The 26,785-nt window shown below is 48.7% G+C and overlaps 3 protein-coding genes across 6 annotated transcripts in view; 1 reads left to right on the plus strand and 2 right to left on the minus strand.

Annotated features, from left to right (window-relative positions):
- The first annotated feature begins 136 nt into the window (after positions 1-136).
- On the plus strand, positions 137-12,578 carry POLR1C (RNA polymerase I and III subunit C). Of its 2 annotated transcripts, none has more exons than XM_039389463.1 (9): positions 137-307; positions 8,659-8,730; positions 8,902-9,009; positions 9,532-9,664; positions 9,783-9,902; positions 10,114-10,266; positions 10,438-10,587; positions 11,818-11,934; positions 12,261-12,578. In XM_039389463.1, exons 1-9 carry the CDS (start codon positions 299-301, stop codon positions 12,377-12,379), a joined length of 981 nt encoding a protein of 326 aa, XP_039245397.1. In that variant the 5' UTR covers positions 137-298; the 3' UTR covers positions 12,380-12,578. The 2 variants fall into 2 exon arrangements, with proteins under 2 accessions (XP_039245397.1, XP_027590851.1); XM_027735050.2 differs by lacking the exon at positions 137-307 and adding an exon at positions 8,474-8,576.
- Positions 3,177-8,453, minus strand: YIPF3 (Yip1 domain family member 3). Its single transcript, XM_027735051.2, has 9 exons — positions 8,319-8,453; positions 8,034-8,240; positions 7,845-7,951; positions 7,169-7,214; positions 6,788-6,880; positions 6,314-6,445; positions 5,680-5,793; positions 5,082-5,205; positions 3,177-3,685 (listed from the first exon to the last, which is right to left on the minus strand). Exons 1-9 carry the CDS (start codon positions 8,400-8,402, stop codon positions 3,564-3,566), a joined length of 1,029 nt encoding a protein of 342 aa, XP_027590852.1. The 5' UTR covers positions 8,403-8,453; the 3' UTR covers positions 3,177-3,563.
- A 1,725-nt stretch (positions 12,579-14,303) lies between the features above and the next one.
- XPO5 (exportin 5) overlaps positions 14,304-26,785 on the minus strand; it is a 29,799-nt gene continuing 17,317 nt past the window's right edge. For all 3 annotated transcript variants that reach the window (XM_039389466.1, XM_027735040.2, XM_027735041.2), the window contains 12 exons: positions 22,861-22,961; positions 21,656-21,752; positions 21,007-21,143; positions 20,306-20,403; positions 19,783-19,829; positions 19,492-19,586; positions 18,567-18,629; positions 18,007-18,089; positions 17,165-17,272; positions 16,847-16,984; positions 16,538-16,702; positions 14,304-15,987 (listed from right to left, as the gene is read on the minus strand). In XM_039389466.1, the coding sequence (XP_039245400.1) occupies positions 15,847-15,987; positions 16,538-16,702; positions 16,847-16,984; positions 17,165-17,272; positions 18,007-18,089; positions 18,567-18,629; positions 19,492-19,586; positions 19,783-19,829; positions 20,306-20,403; positions 21,007-21,143; positions 21,656-21,752; positions 22,861-22,961 (1,273 nt within the window). In that variant the 3' untranslated portion in view covers positions 14,304-15,846. The remainder of the gene's footprint in view (positions 15,988-16,537; positions 16,703-16,846; positions 16,985-17,164; positions 17,273-18,006; positions 18,090-18,566; positions 18,630-19,491; positions 19,587-19,782; positions 19,830-20,305; positions 20,404-21,006; positions 21,144-21,655; positions 21,753-22,860; positions 22,962-26,785) is intronic.

The following is a 26,785-nucleotide window of genomic DNA, read 5'->3' on the forward strand; positions in this document are numbered from 1 at the left end:
GCTGGATTCAGATATCAGCTTTTAGACTTTGGCTGCAGCATCTAACTTCCAGTGTAGGTATCCCATGCCCTTTGAGTAATCCATTGCTGTTCTCTAGAGCTATCTACACACTCCTTTTTCTTTCCCTGTTGCACAGGGATGCATGACCTTCATACTGTTCCTGCAAGGAACACCAAAAACAGACCACCGGCCTAGCAATTCATCTGCACTGGGATATGAACAGCAGCTGCGAGCACCCAGCTGTAGTACAGCTGATGGCTTTCAGAAAAGGAGCAACTGATCTCTAAGGTCACGTCAAATGATTCAGGTGAGAATGGGATCCTAGGTATTGCAGGGACAAAGGCTGGATCTCAGAGTGGTGGGCACGGGATGGGTGACCAAGAAAATCCCAGCTGCTGCTGCATACAGGTCAACTGGAAGACTACACTGTCTCACCTCTTGATTACCTCCAGGCACTAATCAACTCATGCTTTTTTAAACAGACTGTTATTAGAGAGGTACTTGAAGGAGAGCCCCTGGGACTTGTCCCACTTCCACTGACAGCAGCAGCCCTGAAACACTGATGAAGATGCCCTAGTGCTGGCATCTTCACTGCCTATTGTCAGGAGCAAGAGCACATTGAGGAGATAAGCATCCAACCTCACTTTATGCTCAAATACATTGGAAAAAGTGGCACAGGAGATAAACCTGTTCCCTAAACCTAATTAAGGGCTATGCAGAGGGGACCTTGGCAATGCTATTTTGTGTAGAATTAGATATTGCTTCCTTGTTATGTGCAGTTACCCAGCAGGTATGAGGAAGGTTGTTTATTGTTTACCTACTGGGGGCACAAAGACTGATGCCATTAAGAGTTCACAGAGCTACCCTCTTTCAAAAGGGTGAGGTGATGGGAGGAATTATTTCAGATTTGTGCCAAGGGAGGAGGGAGAAAATTATTTTAGATTTGCTGCAAGAGCTGTGGCAGGAAACAAAGGTAGAGATAGACTTGCACAATAGGCTTGTAAGGCTTGTCATGATAACTAGAGGACTTGAGTAAGCACTGAAATGCCCTCCCACAAGGACTTTACTAAGGCTGCATGCTCAGCATGCTCCCTGGAACTGCAGCATGCACACATTTCCCTGAAAAACCTTGTCCTTCTCTGTCAGCAAAAGGCAATGCTGAGGCTCTGTCAACTACTGAATTTCTGGCAGTACAGAACAGTTCAGCTTCCAGCTGCTGCCGCACAGAGGATTAATTAGGGCTGAAGAACTGGAGCAGAGCAAGCCCCACAGGTTCCAAGAGGGTGATTGGTTGTCACCCTGGTCATGTTCCCAGCTGACATGACACACAAGCTGCCCAGGGGACGCGTGAGGAGTTTGCTTGCTGCTCTCTCCTGTGCTTTGAGTGAAAACACAGGGCACAGCTTTACCCTCCTGCTTCAGCTAAGTGGCTCGGTGTGGGAGGGGAGCACAGCTGTTCTTCTCTGACTGTCTCTGTAGATCAGCAGTGATAGAGTTTGTGCAGAATGATTTTTCTTCTCGGCTGGACTTAACTCCAGTGACAATTGCCTCTTTTCCTTCCTCCCTGCTTGTGCTTCCAGAGTTTGCACCAAGAGAAACAGATCCATTCTAGGCTGCCAGGGCAAGAACTGTGAATTAGAAACCAACCTCCCGTGGAGATATAAAGAGGGAAATACCAGAATCAGCATTAAAAACTAACACTTCCATTTTGTCAAGTATCAAAATAGTAGAAATTCTAGAAGTTTAAAGTGGTTCAACTAGTCAAAAAAACCACCGTGGAGGCTAGCCCAAATAATTAACAATTCTCCCAAATAACTTGCTCTGAGCGCTGTTCTTCAGCCAAAATGCTTCCTAAAAGAGGGGGACGGGCAGGCAGAGAGGGGAGGGGAGGAGAGAGTGAGAAAACATGTCTATTATGCATGTGATTGCTAGCACACAAGCTTCTTGCTCTAGGAAGGGAACAAATTATGAACATGGGAATAGGCAAACAGTGGAAAGTAGGTCTGTGACTGAAAATGCTCACATCCAGTGATGTTTTTAACTGAAGCAGATGACCAGCCTGATGACAGTAGCTGGTACTATCTTCCTCTCTTTCATTGCACCTTGGCACTAGTCTGAATGCCACTACAGCTGCATCCTCTCCCGTTAATATAAACAAGAGACCAAAGAGTGCAGTGCTGACATGCTGCCTTGTGCACAGCTAACTTGTGGGTACACCAAGAAAGGGCAACGTCTTGTGCTTTCTCTGAGGGGTGGCTCCTCTCCTAGACATCCAGGAATACAGAAAGAAAAGGTGAAAGCCAGTTATCAGCTAACAGCTTTCCACTCTCAGACCAGTAAAAGTAAGAGCAGTGAGGGAAGGTTGAACTAATAATTTGTGTGTTAGTGCAGCACAGGTAAGCCTAGACTAGGCTGCTCTGCTTCCCCATCCTTACTGGAGCTTTCTCAGCATCAGTACGCTGGAGATACATGTGCCAACCTACTTCTATTGCATGTTCCCCTATTTCTCCCTTTGTTTAATGGAAACACTGGAAAAAAGTTTGCCAGAGACCCTCAAGGCTCCAGGAGTCCTTTCAGAAACAAGGCCTAGACTCTGCTTGAAAAGCCAGGCAGTACACAGCAGCCGTGGTGCCTGGGGGAGCAGGATACCACTCCTGCTCAGAGCAATTAGGTGACAGTCCCTTGGCTGGGAGACACAAGGGCAAGCAGCACAAGGGTGGGCTGAACCAGCCTCTTAACAGAAAAACCCACAGACGACCATGCACAAACATGCTGCCCCTGCACGGCCCACAGAGCAACATGGGCAGAAGGGTGTTAAGAACAAAAGGTGCTGTGAAAGCCTGGGGACAGACACATTTCTGACATCCCAGGAGAAGGGATGGTGAGGCGAGATAGCAGCTTGGACCAAGTGAAGAGAGAAGAGTCAATCTGGAGCACGACAAGGAAGATCATGCGGTTAAACATTGTGCTGTTCTGAAAATCTCCAGAGAAAGTGAAGTTCCTGTGCCTCTTGGGCTATGGAAAAGTGGCCAAGAGAGGCCATGTATCACAGAACATTTGAAGTAGGACAGCAGAAAGTCGCAAAGAATCCTGCTTTGAGTCTAGGACAGGATAGATAAAGGCATAGAGACCCAACACCACTCTCCCACTAGGCAAGCAGGCTCAAACATAAGACATCACTCAGCACCAACATCAATTTAATTCTTCCCTCTTCAGGACAGGAACAGGGCAGATACTCCTGGAGTTACATCAGCAAGCGGAAAGAGGGCTAAGGGACAAACTGTGCCGGGAAATCCCAGCTAAACATGCAGGCAACAGAACCACTCTACTCAAGACAGCCCAGACCTGGGTGGGGGAAGAGTGTAGTTCTTCTGAGTCACTGAGGTGCGACTCACCTCAGCTGAGTCCACTCAGCTGCTCAAAACTGTAACCCAAAGGACAGGTCCAGGAAAACAAAACCAAGTCGTCTTCTTGTTGTTCTGTCCTGTTCCTAAGAGACAGCAGGTTACTGTGGCCCTACGCAGCCCCAGAAGTAGTGAAGGAAGCAAGTCCAAGTTTGTGAACTACAGGGTCAATGCAATGGCTTTGGCTGTTGTGTTCAGTACAGCATTGGAAACAACTGGAACATCTCGGGCAACTCTCTGAAAGGGTGGCATGTTGGGTCCTTCCAATGTGTCCAGGATACCTGCAAGGAACAGAAAAAAGGGGAGAGAGGCAAGAGTTAGTTCAGATGATAGTAGATGGCACGTTTCTTCTTGCTTTTCTCTCTGGACAGGTAGTGGTTGATGGTGGCAGGGCCCAGGATATGTGAAACACTTGCAGGCAAGGAGGCATCTAACCCCAAAGACTGAGCAAGACTAAACACCTCCATGCAGAGACCACAGGGTACACACCAGAGCTTGACCTCAGGGCAGGAAAACTGCATGTTACCAAGAGTAACATAGATCTTTTTGCTTTGAGGGTGTCAGATCCAGTCCCCTGCCATTTGACCTGAATGCAGGTACTGCCAGGGATGTTGCTCTGCTGAGGCAGATCGATAAAATCCTGTTCCTACTTCATCCTAGCACAGGTCCTGCTCTTAGACCAATTGCTTGCTTTCATCTAAAGATACACTTGCAGAATTACATCAGGAGCTGCAGCTGGGCTGCAATATGGAATTTTTATCACTGCAATGCAAACATAGGCCATTCTTGGCAGAAAATAATATCCTGATGCAAGTGTTCTCAAGTCCCTGTCAATTAACCTCTCAAGACTGATCATCAGTCTTGGAGTGCCTTGAAGAAAACTGGAGTATATTTTATTCTATTTCATCTGCCAAAAAATTGCACATCAGATCTCAGAACCTTCACCATAAGAACAGATCCAGGAAAGAACAGGATTTATATCTAGAAGGACTTGTAATGCTGTGCTATAACCCCTAATTATGCAGATTTATCTGAAATATCATGAATGGGTCTGGCTGCCTAAACTCATAAAGATGCTTGCAGAATTGCATATTTAGGGATCTGGAAACTCTCTAGAGATAAGTGGGAGAAGGTGTTTGGGTTTTTTTTAAAGGATGTTGAGACTTTGTTAGAAGAAAACAAAAAGAGACACAGAAAGGGACCCGGACAAGCACAGCCTGGTGAACAGTACCAACTGGGGAAGATGCAGCTTCTGCTATCTCTGTTGTACAACAGAAGATGAAAAAAGGTGTTAAACAAAGAAGGAAAAATACTTATGACACATTTCCTGATCAGAGAAAAGCAACCTGACTTCAGCAATATTCAGTAAGGGGCTTGATATCTGCGTGCAAGAAGAGTCAGTCCTGCTACACTTCACTTGTGGGGAAATAATAAGGGTCCTGCCTCGCAACTTGGGTCTTAAGTACTAAAACTCAGTGACAGTAACTACCCCATTGTCTAGCTGGTGCCCTATTTCAACAGCTTCCTCTAAAAGAGCTAGCGCTGATCATTCTTGAGTTGGAAACCAGCACAGATACCCTAAGGACAGACCCAAACTGTCCATCCTTTCTCTCAGAGCAAAAAGCAGCTTGTCTTCCCCTGCATTTAACAGGACGTCTTCATATCTGCCTTGCTTACCTTCTACCACCTTGTGATAAGCAAAGTGCAGATAGAGGAGGAAAAGCATATGCAGAGCAGCAAGAGTCCCACACAGGATGAGCCGCTGGGTATGTCCCACGGTGCGTGACACCAGCACAGCAACCTAGGAGAGGGGTGGAGACCAGAGACAAGGTAGCTGCTGCTACCTGAGCCTCTAGCATTGCAGTCAGGAGCACACAGGAGGATGGGCCAAGTAGGGAGAATCCATGGAAACACTAATCTGAGTCTTTTCCACAGTTTTCACCAACAAATTTAGAGCAATCTGACTTTGTTTTCTGTAGGTGAACCTTGCCTGGTTTTGCCAAGAGTGCAGGATGCTCAGGCTTGGCTCTCCAGAGCAGCAAGAGCTGTAAGGGAGTAAACCTCCTGCAGCTCTTAGAATGGGTGAGGATATTAATCCAAGCAGCACCTCCATGCACCAGTGGCCAAATGATGCAGGATCATCGGGCTGTTCTTCACAGCAGCCCAACTGGCTGTGAAATGAACTGCCAGGCCCAAGGAACAGAAAGCAAACACCACCTCCCTCTCTTTTTTTTTGTCCCAGGAAGAGGAAGACCCCAGGCTGTCTGTCCCTTACCATTCGTAGTGTGGAGAGTCCACCAACAACCAACCAGAAGATATAGAAGAGGGAGTGGAAGTGGATATTATAGGTGACAAAGAGAGTGATGCAGTGTCCAAAAAGGCCATAGCCCTGACAAAACAAAAACGTCCATATTACAAGTGTCAGTCCCACACAAAGGGCCATTGATCAAGAGCACAAACAGACTATTCCTGCACCACTTCACTGAGGCAAATGCTCACAAACCACTCATTCAATGCCAAAGAGTCAACCAGAACAACAAGTTTAACAGCATCTCACATCCAGATAGTCTATCTGAAGGATTCACTAGCATGTCAGAGACTGAAACAACTTGGGAAACAAAGGAAAGATTCTCTGATTCCAGAGAAATTGGGGTCTCCTGTTTTTTTCCCACTAGGCTCTCAAATCAGGAAGTGCACAGCAGGAGACTTGCATGAAGGAACTGCCTCCTTGCACTATTGCTGTGCCTGGAAGGGGGCAGGTCTGAAGAGCATCTTGGAATTCCAGGTTGTCCAAATGCAGTTACCTGGGACCAATGTTTTACAGGGACTTTTCCCATTCTTTGAGAAAAGCTTGTGCTGGAACACCATGCAGCCAATGTGCATCTCCAGGCAGTTCCACCTATACATACCAACAGTGACAGCATCTGCACCATTGTGATTTGTGCATTGCACAGATATGCCAGGAAATACATGAAAGACGAGACGCCCAACCAGTAACCGAAGCAGGTCCCAATGGCTGTGCCCATCAGTGTGCCTTCCCTCTGTGGAGAGAGCGTCAGGATGAGGAAAACTCATAGAAGTGACCTGCCAGCACCCAAATTTCACCTGAGAGTCTCAGAGCCTTTCTAGGCATTAGCAAATAGCTGGCTAGCAGTGTTCAGGGGGTCACATGACCCACACACCAGCTCTCCCAGCAGCAGAGTGTCAGGACTTTCTGGTGCATCCTTCCTCCCACCCCCAAACCAACAAGTTCTTCCTCAAATCCATCGGCTTTCAGTGAGACGCTTATTCAATTATGGAAGAGGTTTCTTCTCTGTTTCTACTGTAATTGTAGCAATCCAGAGCCCAGTCAAACCACAACTTATCACTGAGACTTGACGTACAATGATGGTGTCTGAGGTCTTCATTCCATGCAAAAGAATGGCCACTAGTGTGAAAACCAGCATGAGGGGTCCGTACAGCTCGCCTGCAATCTTCTACAGGAGACAGATGAGGGAAAGTTTGATTAGTGCTCCTGAGTACCAGGGTCCCCACCACAAGCAATGTGACAAAGTGTCTTGGATGAAGTTTATCACCTAGGTTATTGCCTGAGGTGAGATGAGAGCACACTGAGGTTTGGAACAACCACAAGAAAGGGGTCACCAGCATTTTCAGGGAGATGAACACCTAACAAACTGAGGTCATTAATAACATGGTCTACTTCAGTTTTACAAGGTGGGACAGTCACTTGGCCATGGAGTCTGATTCAGCAAAAGGAAACTCACCTGTGGGAAATTAATCATCTTCACAGGAATCATAGACTCCAGGAGTCTGCATCACAGGAAAGCAGGCAATGACAACAGGAGCAGGAAGGGCAATAGGATGGTTAACAAAATGCTTCATAAGTAAAATATCCCATACACCCATTACTAGTGTTTGCTGCTGTGTTCCCAGGCCTTGGGGGACAGAGATTCTTTCTAATGGGTCCCAGAAGGTCAGTAAAGGAGAAAAATCTTACTGTCAGTGGGTAAACTTTGCTGAGGGCAGGGGGGGCAGATTCAATGAAAATGTTCAGGGATCCATGCAGGGATGAGAGATCCTTGACAGAACAGCAGGAACAAAAGGCAACTTTTCATAAAAGCTCACAAAACTTTGCCCTCTTGGACACAACTGTGTTGCAAATCCAATAGAAGCCACACAACACAGCCAAGTACAAAAAGGCTGAGGATGCCCCAGAGCCCTTTCTCCTGCCCCAAGCACCAATGTTGGCTGGCAGGGTTGCCAGCCCAACCGCAGGACCTCGCTAAGGAGAGCAGGACACACTAAGGAGAGTGTTTCCTCATCCGTGAGCCTTCCCGCAGGGCTGACAGCCCAGCCCTGCTCGCTCGCCCGGTGGACACAGCCAGCCTGCTGCAGGCACGGAGCTGCCGGCCCCCTCTGCCCCCGCCGGGCCCTGCCCACCTGGCTCGCACTTGGACGGGCTCCACATCGAAGTAGGGCCGGAGGATATCGATGTTGGCGTAGAGGCTGAAGGCCTTGGAGGCTTGTCTCTTGCCCACCTGCCACATCTGCGGAGAGAAGGGAGCGGGCAGCGGCCGGGCGGGCAGGCGAGGCCGCCGGGGCCGGGGGCGGCCGAGGGGCTGCGCTCACCTGGTCAGCGACCTGCCGGCCCAGCTGCCCCCGCAGCCCCTTCATGCCCAGGAACTCCCCGTCCTCCTCCTCGCCGGCGCCCGCCTCGCCCTCTGCCTCCTCCTCCTCCTCCTCCTTCATCCGCTGGTGCATCTCCCCCATGTCCTCGAAGCTGGAGCCCGACGTGTCGTCCATGTTCTCCATGTCGATGACGGCGGAGCCGCCACCCTGCGCCGGGGCAGACACAGCGTCAGCGCCCGCTCGGCCCGGCCCCGTCGCGCCGCCGCCGCCCCGGCCCGGCCCCACCTGCATGTTGTCCTCGAAGCCGCCCCACTCGGCTGCGGGGGCGCCGCTCCTGCCGCCGCCGCCCGCCGGCCCCGGCGCGGCCATGGTGCCCGTCCCGGCCCCGCCGCGCTGGCCCGGATGGGCGGGAACGGATGTGACGGCGGCCGCGGAGCCGCTCCCGGTGCCGGCGAGCGCCGCCCCCTCGCCCCCATGGCGGCCCTGCGGGGCGCGGACGAGATGCGGGACCGCGTGGTGCTGGGCGAGTTCGGCGTCCGCAACGTGAGTGAGCGCGGCGGGGCCGGACCGCGACCGCCCGGAGCCCGCACTCTCTCACGGCCCCGCCTCTGCCCTCTCCTCGCAGGTCCACACCACCGACTTCCCCGGAAACTACCCCGGCTACGACGATGCCTGGGACCAGCAGCGCTTCGAGGAGGTGGGTGAGCTGCGCCGGCGGCCGGGGTGGGTGTGCGGGGAGATGCGGGTTCTGGCCGGGGCTGTAGGTGGATGTGCGGGGGGATGCGGGTTCTGGCCGGGGGTGTAGGTGGATATGCGGGGGGATGCGGGCCCCGCGGCCGGCGTGACCCGCGGTGCGCGGCTCCTGCAGGCGTTCCGCGTGGACGTGATCCGTGAGGAGGGGGACTCGCTGGAGTTCGACATGGTGGGCATCGACGCCGCCATCGCCAACGCCTTCCGCCGCATCCTGCTCGCCGAGGTACCGCTGCTTGCGGGGGTGCTCGCCTGGGAGTGCCAGCTTACGACTTGCGTGATGGGGAGCGGGGAAGATCCAGCCTTTGTGGATAGCTGCAGGGTTTGGAAGAGAAAGACATGTTCATTCCGCATGTGTGCCAGGAACCCAGAAGAGAGGGCTTAGCAGCATGGGCAATGCCGCCTGTTGCACTTAAGGGTGCTGCTGGTGGTGTCTACGGGTCAGCCTTTTGGACACAGCTGTGTTGCAAACCAAGCCACATAATGCTACCAAATACTAAATGGTTGAGGATGCCTCAAAGCCCTTTCTCCTGCCCTTCACCTCTTGTCATTGATTGTTTAAAAAAAAATAGGGAAGGGGTATATGGGGTGTAAGGGTATATTGGGTCCTCTGGCTTGGCAGAAATACCTCTGAAAATAGCCTGCATGGCAGTTATTTGTCGGAGAGGAGGGACGCTCTAGCTGGCTAATCTGTTGTCATGTAGTTCAACTATCGTCTTTTACTGACTCGATCTCTTGTCTCCCTGAGGTGCCAACGATGGCTGTAGAGAAAGTCTTTGTGTACAACAACACATCCATTGTGCAGGATGAAATTCTGGCTCATCGGTTGGGCCTCATCCCAATCCGAGCTGACCCTCGGCTCTTTGAGTATAGAAACCAAGGTGAGAGTCTTGGATTAAATAGAAATTTTGAAAGTTTCCCTCAAAGTAGGAAATCAGGTCATGTGAACTGAGCAGAAGTGTGATTTCATAGAGGCTCATGGGGTTCTTCCCTTCCCAGGAGATCAAGAAGGCACAGAAATTGATACTCTGCAGTTTCAGCTGAAAATAAAATGCAGCCGAAACCCTCAGGCAGCTAAGGAATCATCTGATCCTGATGAACTATATTGCAATCACAAAGGTGAGATCTTTCTTAAAAATAGGTGCTGTTTTCTTCTTTGTGTTTTTGGTCTTGAAAGACAGGATTTGGGCTGTTCTCCTGTGCGCCCTGTGTGTGCACAGGGAGAGAGCTGATACCATTCTGCTCAACTTTTTGCCATCTCCAGTCCTGTACAGATCAGTGACCTGGTTTGAGACAGCAGCTGGCTGATGCTTGTGGCTTCTCTTTGCAGTGTACAGTAAACATATGACATGGGTGCCCTTGGGGAATCAGACAGACCTTTTTCCGGATGCTGACTTCCGACCTGTTCATGATGATATCCTCATTGCATTGTTGCGACCTGGACAGGAAATAGATGTGCTTATGCACTGTGTCAAGGGTATAGGTGAGTCCTGGGGCAGAAGGAGGAGGAATGTGAGTGCTTGGACTAGGGCACTGCTGTGTGAAGGGGAAGGGTGGAGAACTGGCTTTCCCCCTGGAACTTTAGGCCCTGGCATCCTTGCACTCTTGTTCCCTGAGGCCTGTTCTCGTTCTCGACTCTTAACTCTTCTTGCAGGTAAAGATCATGCCAAGTTTTCTCCTGTGGCAACGGCCAGTTATCGACTGCTTCCTGACATTACTCTCCTGAAGCCTATTGAGGATGAGGCGGCTGAGACATTGCAGAAGTGCTTTTCCCCTGGAGTCATTGAGATCCAGAATATCAAGGGTACTTCTTTTTTGCTCTAAGTGCTTTGATCCTTACAAGCTTTGGTTGAGACCGATTCAAGATTAGAGATAAACTTTGTAGTGACAAAACCATGTTGTGGTGTTGCCTTGCCGGTCAGCAACAGCTCATACTCTTCCGAGCCTGGTTTTATGGATGAGTGACTGCCACATGCAGATGTGTTGGGTGCTGAACTGGGATCTCCCTGAAATGCTAAGGCATTGGATATGTGTCAGACTGAGAAGTGAGCTTGCTCCTTCCAAGCAGCTGAGTGTGGAGAAGGCTTCTTGTGTCCTGCCTAGGGGTACATGCAGGCTTTGCGTTTGGGTTAGTGTTCCAATCAGCTTAGATGCAGAGGGGAACCAGGTTCTAAAACATTCCCATAAACGGGATTAAGGCACAAACCAGGCCAGATGCTGGGTCTCAAAATGATAATTCGACTTTATTTTGTAACACAAAAGAGCAGAGAGAAAGAAGGAAGATAAAAAAGTGGGAAAAGCTAAGGGTAACTGTTAAAAGCGTAGGACAGGAGTTACCACCACCATGAAGTTCTGCTGGCTTGCAAGCTGGTAGATCTGTGCTGGGCTTCTTCCCTGGTCGCCTTGTATCCTCCGAGGAACTAGCTGAACCGACAGGGTAACAGAGTGGCAGCAGCTCCCGCAGCACTCCTCAAACAGCCCCCCAGCAGTCCCCAGGCACGGCCTTAAATACCCTCACCGTGGTAGCCCCTGGATGTCCATTGGCCACTTCACCGGTATCCCAGCAAAGGTCGCCTGGTAGCAAGATGGACCCTGAGAGTCCATTGGCTGGTTCCCAATCTCCAAGCAAGATGTGCCTGGCACACTTTATTTGGGAGAGTCCTTCCCATGTTTTTTGACTGTAACAACTTTCTGTCTTTTTTGCTCATCTGCCCGCCTCTGCTAGCTTGCTAGGTGCCTCCTGGAGCTTTTTCAAGTAGCTTGGCTCCTGCAGCAGCCTAGCTGTGGCATCAAGGCTTTTTAACTCCATGCTCAAGACAATGGTGAAGCAGACTCCATCTTGTAATCAGTCCACTACAGTTACTTCTGCCTGGCTTGAGTTTCATTTTGGGTATATGCCAGTTCTTTCAGGTGGTGGCGTCCCTGCCTTTGCTGATGGGGGAGTGAGTGCCTGTTTGAGGGGTAAGCACCTGCGTGACCACAAGGCACCCATCTACTGCAATTTGCCCACCTCATTTCATCTTTTTCCCTTTAGGGAAAAAGGTGGCAAGAGTCGCCAATGCACGGCTGGACACATTCAGCAGAGAAGTTTTCCGTCATGAGGGTCTGAAAAACCTTGTGCGCCTGGCAAGAGTACGAAACCATTACATCTGTAAGTGTCCCGTTCCCCACAGAGCCCTGCCTGGTTTGTATAAACAAGAAGAGAATGGCCAGCATGTATGGCTGGGTTTCTGCCTCCTCCCACCCCCTCATCAGCATTCATACATTCATATTCCAGTGGGTAACTACTGAGGTTGTGGTTTGGTGTTGCTTTGGGATTGAATCTCTTTGTGCTTCCTGCTGGCAAATGTAAGCTGTTTGGCTGTGAAGATCTGGCTTGTTACAAGTGTGGTGTAAGGGAAGGTGAGGGACAGAAACATGGAGCCAGCTGCAGGCTGAAGCTGCCTTGTGGCTGTGTTGACCTGTGTCTCTGTGCAGTTTCAGTGGAGTCGACGGGTATCTTGCCTCCAGATGTGCTGGTGAGTGAAGCCATCAAGATCCTGATGGGAAAGTGTCAGCGTTTCCTGAATGAGCTGGACTCTGTGCCTATGGAGTGACCAGGCTGTAGATGGGAAGCATATCCCTGCACTGCTCTTCCAGGCTTCCTGCACCTGCCTGTAGAGGTGATTCCTCTTCCATAGGCAAGAGGCTTGATGCAGGCTTGCCAAGAGTCCTTGGACCATCTCTTTGGATTTGTTTTCTGTTGGTAATTAGCCTCAGTGAGGAGATATGTTAAAATAAAGGCTTTTCTTTAAAGCTGTCTCCTTCTGTGCCATTTCCAATTGTGAAACTAATACATGGAGAACAAAGTGACAGCAGGTCTAAAGATGAATAATAGCATTTATTTTAGATTGTATGCAGTATGTAAAGAGGCCTGATATGGCAGTAGGGTGAAGCACTTCAAAACAGGTCAGTGAGATTTAATGAGTTGGTATCAGTGCAGGGCTGTTTGTGGGTGTCTCAGACCAGCTCCGGCATAGGTAAGATGTCAGAGAAAAGGCTGTGCTGTCAGAGGGCTGGAGAACCTCCCTTATGAAGAAACTGAGAGGGCTGGGATTGTTCAGCCGAGAACAGAAAGTTTAAGGAAGACTTTATTCTGGCCTTTCAACATACAAAGGGATTGTGGAGAAAGACTTTTTTCCAGGGCCTGTAGTGACAGGCTAAGAGACAATGGGTTTGAACTGGAAGAGGATAGATTTAGATTGGACATATGACATTTTTTACAATGAGGGTGGAGGCAAGTTGTCAAATAGGTTGCCCAGAGAAGTTGTGGATACCCCATCCCTGGAAGTGTTCCAAGAACAGATTGGATGAGGCAACTTGGTCTAGTGGAAGGTGTCCCTGTCCAAGGCAGGGGCATTGGACTAGATGATCTTTGACAGTCCTTTCCAGCCAAAAGAGTCTATGATTCTGTGATACAGCACTGGGTTTCTCTGTGCAAAGGTGAGATTTAAAAACATGCTTGTAAGGCTGTCCCTTCTCAGATATCTCAGGGAAAGGCATTTCATCACAGGTGTTAAATTTATTTGTCCACTGTTCACCCATTCAGTGACTGGGCCGACCTCGAAGCAGAACCGAATGGTAGAGGGCAAGTGACAAAGGCCTCTCCACCCTGGGAGGACTGGCAAGGTAGTCTAAGTGGTGAGCACTATTGTTACTCAGCACAGGATAGATCTTGGCTTGTGAAAGTCTCTTGACAAGCTGATGAAGGGACTGGAATTTCAGAAATGTCTGGGAGTTACTGGTGTGTCCCAGTTGCTTAAGTCAATTCACACTGTAATGCTAGAATTCAGTGTAGCAAATGGTTATTTCACTGTTAACGTTACAGGTGGTAAGGTGAATATGCTGTAGGGGAGAGGTACAGTTGGCATCTTGGCTCCAATCCCAACCTGTCCCATGTCACTGTTTTGTTTCAGACCCATGCATGTGCTGGGTCTGTCTATGTGTGTGTATGTATAGATATGTATATATACACATAGATACACGTGATATATATACACACACACACACATATATATATACATATATATAGATATACACATATATATATACACACACACATGTACACAAACATAGATATCTATCTCACAAGATACTGCTCTTCCCAGCAATAGCTAGGGTTTGGCTTGCAGGCTACTTCAGTAGCATATACACCTCTCTGTGCTACTGCTTCACATATTTCCCATGCTGCCTATTCACCTCATGCTACAAACTGGGACCCAGAATTAATATAAACTAGCTGTGAGTGACATGTAAGTACTTTAAAATGCAATTTACCCCTCACCTTCTAATTTAACTACGTAGTCTGCAATGGTTCATCCCCTCCTTGATAATGAATGTTGACTACCAGCAAAGGAGCCCCCTTTTTGGTAGGTGGAATAAGGAGTGCTGAGCAATCCTTAGGCAGGCAGCGTGGGCAGACCACAGGCCTCAGATCTTACTGAAACAGACAAAAGAATAAAAATGAAACATGACACTGCGTGTATGAAACTGGAATAGCTTTATTGACATTCAGAGGTGTAACACAACCAGTTCAGAGACAGCTTCGGATTTAAACATTCCTACAAAAAAGGTTTAAAATCCATTTTAAAAAACTCCCTTGTGTCTAGCATGAAGTCACAGAATGTTAAAAATATCACAACACAATAAATACACCCAGTCTTTGCTAGAGCCAGGAGCCATGTTAGCTCAGAGGTTAAAGTCTGAGGCCAGGAGGAAAGTAGAGGGTGTGCTGGTGGAACAGCAGGGGCAGGAGGGTGAGTGGATTCCCAAGGCCTGCTCTTCCTATCTGCACTCCCACACCTCCGAACTCCAGCTTTTTTGTCCAGTCTGTCCATGTTGAGACACCACTTCTCTGCCTACCACTACTTATTACTTGTTCTGCCTCCTGGATGGCAAAACTGCCTGCTACCTCTGGACTGACCCTCCCAGCTCCTGTGCTAACACTAGGATAGATTGTGTGAACCAGCTTTGCAGACTGGAGTGGCTTCATAGAGTCCCACCTCAGCTAGAACCCAGTTTCTGACCTGGCTCCGCCCTGTGAACTGCAGTGTAAAGCCCACTCCTCCTGCCCCACCATGCAATTCTGTGAGAAGTACCAGAGTGGGTAAAACCAGGGGCTAGTCATCTCCACTGCAACAGGGTGAGGAGATCCCTTTTGGATTGCAGGTGCTTCAGATATTGGTCCAAATTTTGTGTACCCTGCACTGGCCAAGTTCTAGTCTACAGGGTGTGGTAAAATGAAAAAAAATAATTAAAAAAAATAATCTGCCCTGCTCCCCCTGAGAGATGTCCAAGAAAGGCTGGCACAAAGTAAAAGCCTTCCCTTTGGCTCTGGGTAGAACAAACTGTATGATCATATCTATACATATATATGTATATATATATATATGTGTATGACAGTGTCTGCCTCTTTCTAGAGAGCAGTTGCACCTTAGAAAGGCTGATCTCATGGGAGATCCTAGAGCACTGCTAGGCTTCCTGGCACACAGCCCTCAGCCCAAGGCTCAGCATCCTGGAGGGAAACGGATTCATCAGAATACCAGTCCACTAGGGACGAGTGCTGATAAACGTGACAGGAGTGTCCGATGTGTTCCCTACAAAGCCTGGCTACTAGCACCCAGAGGAAGATTAGGGTAGCCCCTTTTCACATGGCACACTACTCTGCCTTTTGCATTAATCCTAAACCCCAAGGGATGAAGAGGTGGAGCAAGAGTGACCCAAGGCTACAAGATGACCAGGCTTTACCTAATGGAGTCTATAGGCTCAGCTCCCACCTTGCAGAGAAGCAGAGGTCTAAAAATGCTCATCCAACGGAGGATAAAAAATCAGGGGAAAAGTTTAACAGACTGCTTCAAATGCCACTGCAGGTCCCATCCCAGTGTAGGGAGGAGAATGGGACAGGACCCGTAAAGGGCTTTATTCAGACGAATGCTTGTGGAGGCGTGACAAGGAGAATCTAATGTGCTTACTAGGAGGAGACAAAATATAAGGTAGGGGAGGAGATGGTTGCAGCATCCCAGGCTCAGGGTTCAAAGAGTACGTTGAAGCCCTCTCCATCCTCGTTTTCTAGCACATCTGTCTCCAATGATGGCTTCGCCTTTTTGAAGAGAGATGGAAGGTTCCGGATATGAACCTCCTTGCGGAACTGCTCCCCAATGGGCTTCTGCAGAGGACAGACAGGCAGGCATCAGTCATTACTGTCTTCACACCCCCACTCAGGGACAGCCTGCTTGCAGATCAGAGCAGACCCCAGGTTCTGAGCAACTCCTAGGCCGGGACCCTGTGATTGCATTTTGAGGAGTCTCAGACCTGGCCTTTCACAAGTGCCAGGGCACTGAGGTAACCACCAGCATACCAGCTCCCCAGCTTCTAATCCAAGGCCAAAGGTTCCAACACCACCATCCTCACAAAAGCCTAGAGATGACCCAACAGCCTCATTCAAATGTTTTATCACCCTGTTCCCTTGGGCACCCTTGTGCAGGGTACCCACTGCCTCTCAGTGAATGGCCATTGATAGAGGGGCTGCTCAGTCTGTGCTGCCATCCCTGCTGTACCTCCAGGGTGAAGAGAGACAGAACAAACACTAAGAACATGCTGCAACAGCCTCCTTGCTGGGAAGCGGGGTGGCTGGCGAGAGGCAGGACACCCCATCACTTCTGCAGCATATAGGTGTGAAACAGACCAGGTTAATTTTCCTCTAGGACATCACCTACCCCAATGCAACCTGTGATGAGGCGCTTGAAGTGATCCTTCCGGCGCTTGTCTGCCACCTTCTGCAGTGTTGGGTTGAGAAGCTTTGAATCAAACTGCTCCAAAGAGTCCAGCTGGATATCTGGGATCTGCTCCATCACTGCCTTCAGCTCAGCGTAGCGAGGGCGCTGCAGGGAGAAGTACAATTAACATGGCTCTGCTAGGCAAGCAGCCCTGCAGGGCTCCCCTGCCCCTACCCAAGCAGGCATGGGATTAGTTTTCCACCAGCCCCCAGCCAACCTCACATTTGGCTGAAGGACAGGATTTCTCACCAAGGCCTCGTAGATCTGAAAAGCCAGGTTGACAAGAGCTGCCATGCAGCCATCGTGCTGCCCGTGTACCTGTAAGCCCCTCAGCACGCTTGTGAAAAACCAGGACACGGCATCAGGCAGGAGGTTTCCTGGAAGCACCTGGGGAAGAGGCACTGTCAGCACTGCAGCAAGATACCGATACATGACTGCATTTCTGCAACAGCTCGGTCTTCCTGAGGGAGAAGGTGCCCAGGGGTGAAGTTGCCATGCTTCTCACAACATCCAGAGCTTCGTCTCCCAACCCTGCCAGTACTAACCCCTTCTTCCTCCCAGAGGTACCTGTTTAAGTAGTGGCCAGCAAAGCTGTGTTGTGGTTCTTTGGCAGGACAAGGTGTCCTTCCAGGAGAGGGATGTGTAGGCAGTGATCAGCACTGCAGTGCAAACATCCTGAAAAGGAGTCAGAGAGGACCAGTCAGAGGAACTATTTCCCACTTCCAGTGTTCAAACCTAAAGGGAACCAAGAAGCAATCCAGATACCCTGCAAGAGCTCCTAAGGGCTATCTTCTGAGAATCCTGCATCCTGAAGGTGCTCAAAGGCACCCAGTGTGCACCATGATAACCATGAGGGACCAATGTCAAGCACACCTGCTCCCTTCATCTCCCTGGGAAAGGCCCCGGAGTACTCATGGACTCCCATCAGCTGCTACTCTTAAGTCACTGCAATAGCTTCTGAGGCATCCACAGCAGAGGAGTACAGAGGCATTGGGATGAGGGTACTCTGTAAAGTGGATGGTGTTAACACTGTGGCTCCTGTACCAGCTCAGGCAGATTTTATAGAAATAAAAAAGAAACAAAAGGCTTCTGGATGAAGTTCTTCCTCATGAAGACTGGAGCCCAGGACGAAGGCAGAGCCAGGGAGCACCCTGGGGGCTGAATGCCCACAGCTGTCTTCCCCAGAGGGGCTGAGACTCTGTAGCTGTGTGTTGTACTGGATCCCAATCCTCATTTCCTTTGTGGCTTCTGCAAGGCCCTTAAAAGCCATGCACGTTCCTAAGAGATGATTCTCACACTGGGGAGCACTTCAGCAGCCTCGATCTCTGCAGCAACGCTTGGCTGCACAACAGACAAGCGTGACAAAGAGTGCAGAGAAAGCATGGTAGAAGTCAGACCATGGCTCTTACCTCTTGCTTCATCAGACACTTGCCAAGCTCAGTGAGTTCTGCACTGGCAGGGGGGGTCACCTCCGTGGCCATCGCCTCGTCATCTGCAGAGCAGAGCAAAGGCAGCACTGTGAACATGGCCTCCCAAGGACTGAGGGAGAGAACAGGGAGCCTGCAAGGACTAAGATGGGAGCCAGGAGCCAGCACACAGAATCAGTATGCTGGCAAAGCTTGCCCAGAATATCTCTTTTCAAGCAAAAAGCACCCACCCTTGGTGGGGCAGGAAGGGAGCCCAACTAGCTATCTTCAGGTCTTGGGAAGACTGCATATCCCCCTCTTCTCCTCAGCATCTTAAGAATCAGCTGCTGCAACCTGTGAACCCTACAGCACATTTGTTCCTAGGCTAGACTAGGTTTTTCTATGGCCCCCAGACACACTGGGCAGGACAGAGTTGAAGACTTCTTGCAAACCTATACCCCTCACACAGAACTTCCAGCAAAAGGCAAGCCTCTCCCTCATGAAATAGGAAAAGTGCTTGTGTACACCAAGGGCAGGAAAGGCAAAGGTAGGCATTTACTCACCGTCTCCATCTACAGCAGCAGTAGTGTTATGTTCAACATTTTTCTTAGAAACACAGCAAACAGCTGCAAAAACAGTTGCAGGTCAGAGAAGCGGAAAAGGGAAGAAGCTACTTCAGAATATGCAGAGATAATCCTACAGACTGATGGGCTCACAGCTGCTTCAAGCTCCCCCAGCTGTGACACAGAACCTGAAGAGTGGGGAAGCCCAGTATAAAAGCCAAATACTGCACTCCATGGAAGGCTGTAACACCCCACCCACAGCGTCTTCCCCAGTGGAACCTGCTGCACAGTGGCTGCTTCAGACTACTGAGAACCAGGAACATGCAAAACCATTTGAAGTCCATAACCTGAGAAGAACAGCATTTTAAGGCAAAAAGGCCAATCAAGAAAGGAGATAGAAGACTGATGATCTACAATCTCTATGTGGAATCAATTTTCCAATCCTCTCTGCTCAAAGCCATGTTGACAAAAAAACATTGGAGAAATGGACCACGAAGAAGGGAGACAGCTCTGGGGGAGGGACTATTCCCTCTGTCTGGTTAGAGACATAGCAATTGCCAGAAACAAAACTGCTCTACACTTGGGTTGTCCACAAATCCATGTCCCCTACTGACTTCCAGGGAGAACCAGATTTCAAAGGACTGGACTTCTAAGGGACAGTGCCAAAACCACAGAGCCCTAAAAGCTAACAAAAAAAAAAAAAAAAAAAAAAAGGAAGAAACTCTTCTGAAGGTTTTTAATAATTTCTTATTAGGTTTAAGCTAAGATTTTGACAGGGCTAACTGTCTCACACCTGGCTTCTAAAGACTGTGTTAAATACCACTGACCGTGATAGTTAAGTTTTACTGCAGTTTGGGAATGCCTGTTGTCTTCTCCAGGGAAAACTTCCCAATAATCCCAGGGGATCTAGCTTGATTTCACTTACTGACGAGATCCATGACTTCTCGGGTCAGCAGCCTGACCAGCTGTTCTTCAAGCATCTCCTGAGACTCGGGGTTGTCATCTGCAGCATCATCCTCACTGAGGAGAAAAAATTTTAGTTTGAAGGGAGCCAATGTCTTAAAGTATCCCCTCTGCCTAAGCACAGGGAATGAGTCACCACAGTGTTTTCCAGCCCTCTGCTGGCAGGGCTGTTCCTGGGCAAAGGCCCACATAAAAGACCAAACCTCCATCTCATTCCCCATTTCCCCCTTTGTACCTAGGGGTGGAAGCTTACCAGAGCATGGTTCGCTGACTGATCACTTGCCATTTCTGGGATAACCTCTGTTCAAGACAAAAGGAAAGATTTAATACCTTCTTAAGGAGCCATGCTGCACACAATGCAAGGAGACACAAGTGATAGCTGCTGACAGAAGCACAAGAGCTTTAAACACAGCTCTCATGCCAAGACCTATTTTGAATGGCAGAAGAACTGCTACCAACTGTGCTGGCTGCAGGAATGTGAATGAGTTGTCAGGAAAATGGGAGGACACGGGCAAAAAAAACCCACAAAAATTCTCATAGCTGCAGGTTGAGGAGCTAATGTCCATGGGTTTGAATTCACAGCAAGGGGTGCTGTGCAACAGCCAGAGCTTAATACACCCCAAAAGCCCCCCAAAACATCATCAAAATCATTAAGCATCGAGGTTCTGCCCCCATCTTTTCTGGCTCTGTAGAGACAGACATTCTCACATGTTCCTGTCAGCTGCTTACAGGGAATCTGGGCTGTCAAGAAACAGGCATCAAACAAGTTTTCTTACCATGTGCAGATAGGTAAAGAGTGGTCCCAGCATGGGACAGACAAGGGTTTCGTAGTATTCTGAAGGGCAGGAGAGTACCAAGGGCTTCACAAACACACCTGCACAGACCAATTAAGGAAGAGATCCAGCACATAAGGCCAGCTGCTAGGGAAGACTGCCACACTACCTAAACGAGCCCATTTCACTGGGAGGCCAAGAAACAGACACCTCAAAGCCCATCTTCTCACAGCTGTCAATTAACAAGTGGCATCTCTATACGCAAGACCATGAGGTATTCAGATCCTTCCCCTGACAGTTCAGTTGAGAAATCTGAGGGCGCTTAACAACCATTTCTTAGCTGTGAGACTGAATGTCCAGCCCTGGAAAGTGGGTTGGGAAACCCACATGATTTCCCACACAAGCACACCTTACTGCCAAGCTCTTCATTATCCAAGCCTCCTTGGCCCCTAGAAGGCACTACCCACCTCTCACGATGTCCCCAGAACCACATAAATCCTTTGCATTTACTGTTTCTGACCCCAAGCACTACTGTTTCTGCTCATGCCCTCCTGGGCTCACACCTCATCCACACCAGGAATATCCCTGCTTTTTTACCTCCTCAATCACCCTTCTTTGTCTCAGCTATACTGAAAACAATGCAGGTTTCCAGCTTATGTGTTCAAAGCCTCCCTAGGTGGCCTGAGGCAGTGACGGAAGGATACGGAGCATGGGACGAAGTCTGTAATCAGGAATGTTGTTGAGGTTGTTGAAAGCAGAGCTAAGGAGCTGGGTGGCGAGACCCTCAACGGTGTAGAAATCCTGTTGCATGGAGGGGCCTGCATTTCCCAGGATGTGAAAACTTCAACAAAAAAACAAGTTAGTTGCAAGTCTGCTAGATAACAGGTACCATGTCTCTGGCCTGCAAAGGCTACAAGTACTATCACCTTGAGATCAGATTGTTGCCCTGTTCTTAAGCAAATACTATAGAGAATTTTAGCACCATATCTCTTTTTTTCTGGGATACCTGCAGAGGGACAATGAATTCAGCATTGAAGCATCACAAAGTACTATCAAGTGTTACTGTATCCCAGCATGTAATTTAAAGAGACAAACTATTAGGTAAGTGCTCCAATCCAACTACCTAATTGCAGAAGAGCTAAAAAGCAGATTAACATTTTGAGGTACTTTTTCAAAGACTGTTGCATATGTAAATGGTAGATTACAACCACTGCATATATTCTACCACTGCAGCTTCTACTTGGATACGGTTCGCATCAAAAGTCTAACTCTAAAAGAAGTCAGGTCCCAGCAACAGCCTACTGCTTCAGCTGGGCAGTGTTGGATGGTGTGTGAGAGAGCTGGTGGTCTTACCAGTTGTCGTAGAGGGTACAGAAGAAACCCTGCATCCTTTCTAAGACTGTTTTGTAAACAGGAGAGTCATAAAGCTCCAGCAAAGGCTGAGGGAGACCTGTGGGAAAGAATAATCTTCAGTTTCATTAATGAGAGCACCTTCAGGACATGCTGGGCAGTCCCTAGCCAGCTTAATGGCAGCAACGGAAGATTTTGGCAAGTACAACATGCATCCAAAATGGAAGCGGTGCCGCAACCCCGGGCCAGAACCTCCCCTCAGAGGTCAGACAAGTTCAGGCTGGTTGTACCCAGAGCAGAGGTGCTTCCACTGACATTGTTACAGCTGCCTAATTTCTCCAAAGGAAAACTTAGTCAAGCTATCAGAACCCAGTCAGCAGCAAAGCTGACAGTTCTGCAGCTCCTCTAATAGCTCATCCCTTCAGGTTTGTATTCTCTGTCAGGACACAAGCTACTGTTGAACTATGACATTAAGAAGTTTGGAGCAGAGATCAAGGCCCTGCTGCTTTATGTGCAGGTGTTCACAAACAGAGTTTATAGGTCACAGAAAAGAGGTAAAGGAAGCATGTCCTCATTTTACAGATATGAAATGGAGGTAAGAAAGACAAAGCAGCTTCCCCAAAATATTTCACTAAATGGTCAGGACCCGAAATTAAACCTCCGTTTCCAAAGTCATGATCCACACTTTATCCACAAAGGCCACCCACTTACTTCTGCTTGGCTGTAAATGCTTCTGTGTTCACAAGCTCAAAGTTGTTTTAGGATGGTTCCAAAAGCCTCTTTTTAATATGCTGTCTGGAAACAAAGGACAGGGCCATACTGCACAACTTGGCTCTTGCCCTCCAGGACAGGTCTTTGCACCAGCACTCAGGGCTCCTGCTGAGTACTAATTCTGCTCAAAGGCAGACAATTACAGCACCCCCCAGGTTCTGCAGCCTGAAATGCTATGTTGCAGAGACCACCACCCAACTGAGATAAGCAGTTTGGTAGGGTATCCTTCATTTTTATGCAGAAGAAATCAATTTGTCTGAGACCAATAACTTATTTAACTTCTTAATTTCAGCAGGTTCAAGTCACACCCGAGCTACAAATACTATGAAAAAAATGCCCCTCCAGCCCCTTTTCATTTCCACTGCTATGGATGGACCACTAACTCAAACACCTCTAAGAATCCGTCCACACATTCCTCCCGAAGAGAAGCCTCTTACCTAGAATGGCATTCTTCTCCACCTCCAGCATGTCCAAGGCCTTTGCAAACGTATCTCCCAGCCTAGCCATTATCTCTGGCATGTAGAGATTGTTGTGCGTCCTGAAACAGAAAAGCACTTGGTTTATACTCATGTAAGTGAACCCCTTTTTGCCCTCGACAGTGCGATCCTCTCCTTCAGCTTGTGGACAGCTCTTCTGAGGCAGATGATGAGGAAGGTGAGACCAAGCACGTGTGCATGGGATCCCCCTTCCCCACCTGCAAAAATATTGGGGAAGCTGACCTGACAGAGACATGGAGTGACTCCACCTCATGTCCTGAATCTCCTGGCTGCCCCTTCCATTTACTTCAGTTCATCCCACCCCTTGTGAGCACTGGCAGTAAAAACTCCCAGCAATTCTACAGTTGTTGTTGGGAACAGCTTATTAGCTTGGCCAAAGGGATCAGAGAATGTATTTTTAAAACTGACAAGACATCTCAAAAGATCTTCTGCACCTAAGGCCCCTTCAGAGGGAAGGGCTCTTTCAGCTCTAACATACACACACTGCCCCTCAGGGATGGGTCACAGGCCCCAGAATGGCAGGTGGCACTGGAGGGACTCTAGTGAGAACATCAGTCTGATCAGATGTTACTCATGGCAAATGCATGTGCCCCTTGGACAACATATCCAGCTGCGAACAATTCCGCATGATCAGGAGGCAGCCAGTCAGCTTTCCACAAGGGACACCAATTCAGCCATGGGTGGCTGGTTCTTGCCATCCAGGCCAAAATGGGTCCTCCCTCTTAGCCAGGGCACTGACACTCAGAGCTGGACTTGGCAGGGGGTGTCTCTCTCACCTACCTCTCTCCTTTGAGACCTCAGACCTCCACTGTGGGTGTCGCCAGCTGCACACAGCACAAATCCTGCAGCCTCCTCCAAAACTGCAATGCCATTGTACCTGCTGCTAGAGGTGATCAAGGGCAACTCAGTATCTCCCCCTCGAGCAGCGTTTCCCAAAGCAGGGGGTACATGGGAATGGCTGGGGGAAGGGAGCGTGGACAGACCTCAGTACGTTCTCCAGTCTCAGCTTTCACTCATGTATTAATGATTGATTTTTAATTTTTTTTAAGGTCTATGCTCATAATCCTGGCAACCCCAATGCAGTGATGTCTGCCTGCATTTGCAGAAAGCCCAAGTTGGCTCCAAACCAGCAACTATCCTGTTTCTCTCTGCAAGTGTTAAATACTTCTCTGCTCACTGGACTTGAGGAAGGCAAGTATGGAACCTTCATATGAAAGAGCTACACAACAACTTCTTTGTGACTCATACTCTCGTTCTGGGCTGCACCTAACCCCATGCAACAGGCCTCAAAGGGGTACAAGCTGATTCTACTCTGCCAAGAGGGGCCAGGAAACGGCCCAGCTTCCACTAAAGTTTGGTTAATGTTGTTCCACCGACTCAAAAAATTGTGCATTTCTGCTTGAGGCTATCCTGAAACCTGGCTACTAAAATAATCTCTTGTATGTCTCCTGCCCACTCCATGCCAATGTTGATTTGCCACATGCTAGGCAGAAGGACAGCAGGACAAACTGAAGGACTATGGAATTGTAGTGGTGAACCTTGAAATCTCACTGCTCTAACTCCAGCAGGATGGGCCAGACGGTCATATCCTAAAGGAGTGGTCATGGTCCTTAGTTGTTTCAGAGTCCTTGAAGCATTTTCTCAAGTTCAGAGGGCAGATATTCACTCACAGGCTGATCTCCCTTAATACTTCAGCAAGTTCCCAGTGGTAATGGAGGGAAAATGGCCAACCAGCTGCTTCCCATGGGAGTTAGAAAAACATGCAATAGCCCTTATCCATGATGATGTAACCCCTAGGCATGTTCCATGTGAGACTCTGCGCTCCTGGGCATCCCACACACAGGAGAACATGGAACAACAAAATTCAAGAGACATTTACGCTTTAGAAAAGACAAGCAAAGGATATGGCAGGACTTGGGGGATTTTCAGTGATGGTCACAGCTCTGCTAGAAAGAGCCTCTGATGCCTAGAGAGATGAGCTTGAAGACCAGAAGATGTGTCCTTTAGGACAGTCCGTGACTGAAGAATCTTTTTCCAAAGCTGGAGCCATATACATGGAAAATGCCTACAGCACCCATGTCTATCCAAGAATTCTTTCATTTAGTAATGTCAGTGTCTCCTCATCAGGAGTTCCAAAAAAGCCTTTGTCTATGCAAAACATTTGCTGAGCCTGACCAGTCCATTTGTAACAAAACAGGAACAAATCCCAGCACAATAAAGGCACTGCACCAATCAGTTCATGCAGCTACTGACTGCAGAGATGCACCTTTTTCTAAAAATGGCTGAAAACATGATTTGCGTTTAAATTCAGGAGCGAACATTTTAAGCCAGAAGCTAGAAAACACCTAGATGAAATAAGGTACCACAGAGGACAGGAGAATTATCACTCTGAAAGCTACTAGCAGAGATTAACAAAACAACCTCAAAATATTTCAGTAAATACAGCTATAGAGACAAATACAGGTAGGCACAAAAAGATGCCACTCAAAACTACCTTATTTTGTCTTGTTACCTGGACTGTCATTCTTCTCAGTCCTTTGGTCTCATCCATGACCTACATTCAAGCTACTCACCACCCCAGTAAAGGCCCAGTGGCTTAATGGTTTTCACTGCTTCTGCCTGCTAGCACAGAAGAATGCCACACACCACCCAGAGAGCAACAGACTCACCTGCTCAGTCTGCAAAATACCCTTTCTTTGCTCACTGGTGCCTGACTTGGTGCTCAGTTCAGCTGCTCAGCAGGACCCCTGCTGCTGCTACTTGCAGATCTGCTCACATGGAAACCAACAGTCTCCAGGAACTTCCACATCTGTCCCACATAAGCAACACTGGACACTGCTTATCCCTACAGAGAGCTGCCTAATGGCACAGACCTAAGAAAAGCATCTATCCCCAAGGAGTAATGCAACTATGTCCCTGAAGGTATCCTCAACACAGGCAGCTTTCCTGCCAGCCAGCCTTCCTCACATCCCTATACTTCCTGCCTGGTGATAGGCTGCTCCAGATTCCAAATTCTCCTGTGTTATCCACATTAAAGAGGGCCTGAGGAAGTAGGACTTGGAAAAGACATCTACAGTCAGCCAAGGAGAGAGCAGGAGCTCCACAGCACAAGATCCAACATTTCCAAAAAGACGTGTCATCAACATTGGCACTGAACAACTATGAGCTTGCAGTTGTCATACAAAGAGGCCTCTGTATCCAGCAGTAGTGATGGAAAAATATGAAGATCCACTGCTCTTAACACATCATTCATTGGTTCCTGTTGGAGCATCCAGCCTTAAGAAAAGCCTGGATACCTCTGAGTGAAGGACAGGCTGCTCCATGTATGTTACTACCACATACTCAGAAAATATTCTGGCCGGCAGGTGAGATATTGAGGTATTGGCTACAGAATATAATTCACGTGTATTCTTGGCAGTGGTAAACAGGTAGGCACAGGGTTTCTGCTTCTCCACAGGTACTGATAAAAGTTGGATGATAGTTTCCTAAGCTTGTTGTAATAGAGATTCCAAGTGTTTTTACTAATGCATAAATTCTGGCAAGAACAGTGATTGCACGAGCAAAAAGTCTGCCTGTTGCAGCCTGTTCAGACCTTGGGCATTAGTTTAGTTGGTCTCACACAATATGAAACATGTTGCAGGCCCTGGAAGAAATGGCATGAGGCTACCTTTACTCAGGCATCTCTACCTAAGCTCTCCCAAAAGTTCATCACAGGATCTTCAGCCTTCCAGAATAAAAGGCAAAAACACTTCAAGCACAACTCTGCAGCTGTAGCTGCTCACTGGCCAAAGTACCACACAGAGTGGTACACAGAGCTTAGCGAAGAGAAACAGCGCTCGGGTGGGCCAAGACAACATGTGCTTGT

The sequence above is a fragment of the Pipra filicauda genome, unplaced genomic scaffold (genome assembly GCF_003945595.2).
Source record: "Pipra filicauda isolate LSUMZ 115617 unplaced genomic scaffold, ASM394559v2 scaffold72_size3293161_pilon, whole genome shotgun sequence".
NCBI lineage: Eukaryota > Metazoa > Chordata > Aves > Passeriformes > Pipridae > Pipra > Pipra filicauda.

Bases quoted from the DNA above. Each gene is read 5' to 3' on its own strand.
- YIPF3 (XM_027735051.2), bottom strand. From the start codon at position 8,402: ATGGCCGCGCCGGGGCCGGCGGGCGGCGGCGGCAGGAGCGGCGCCCCC. The intron at 7,952-8,033 runs GTGAGCGCAGCC...TTCTCTCCGCAG, and splicing joins GCCGGCAGGTCGCTGACCAG to ATGTGGCAGGTGGGCAAGAG. The intron at 6,881-7,168 runs GTGAGTTTCCTT...TGTCTCCTGTAG, and splicing joins AGATGATTAATTTCCCACAG to AAGATTGCAGGCGAGCTGTA.
- POLR1C (XM_027735050.2), top strand. From the start codon at position 8,508: ATGGCGGCCCTGCGGGGCGCGGACGAGATGCGGGACCGCGTGGTGCTG. The intron at 9,903-10,113 runs GTGAGATCTTTC...TTCTCTTTGCAG, and splicing joins ACTATATTGCAATCACAAAG to TGTACAGTAAACATATGACA. The intron at 10,588-11,817 runs GTACTTCTTTTT...TTTTCCCTTTAG, and splicing joins TGAGATCCAGAATATCAAGG to GGAAAAAGGTGGCAAGAGTC.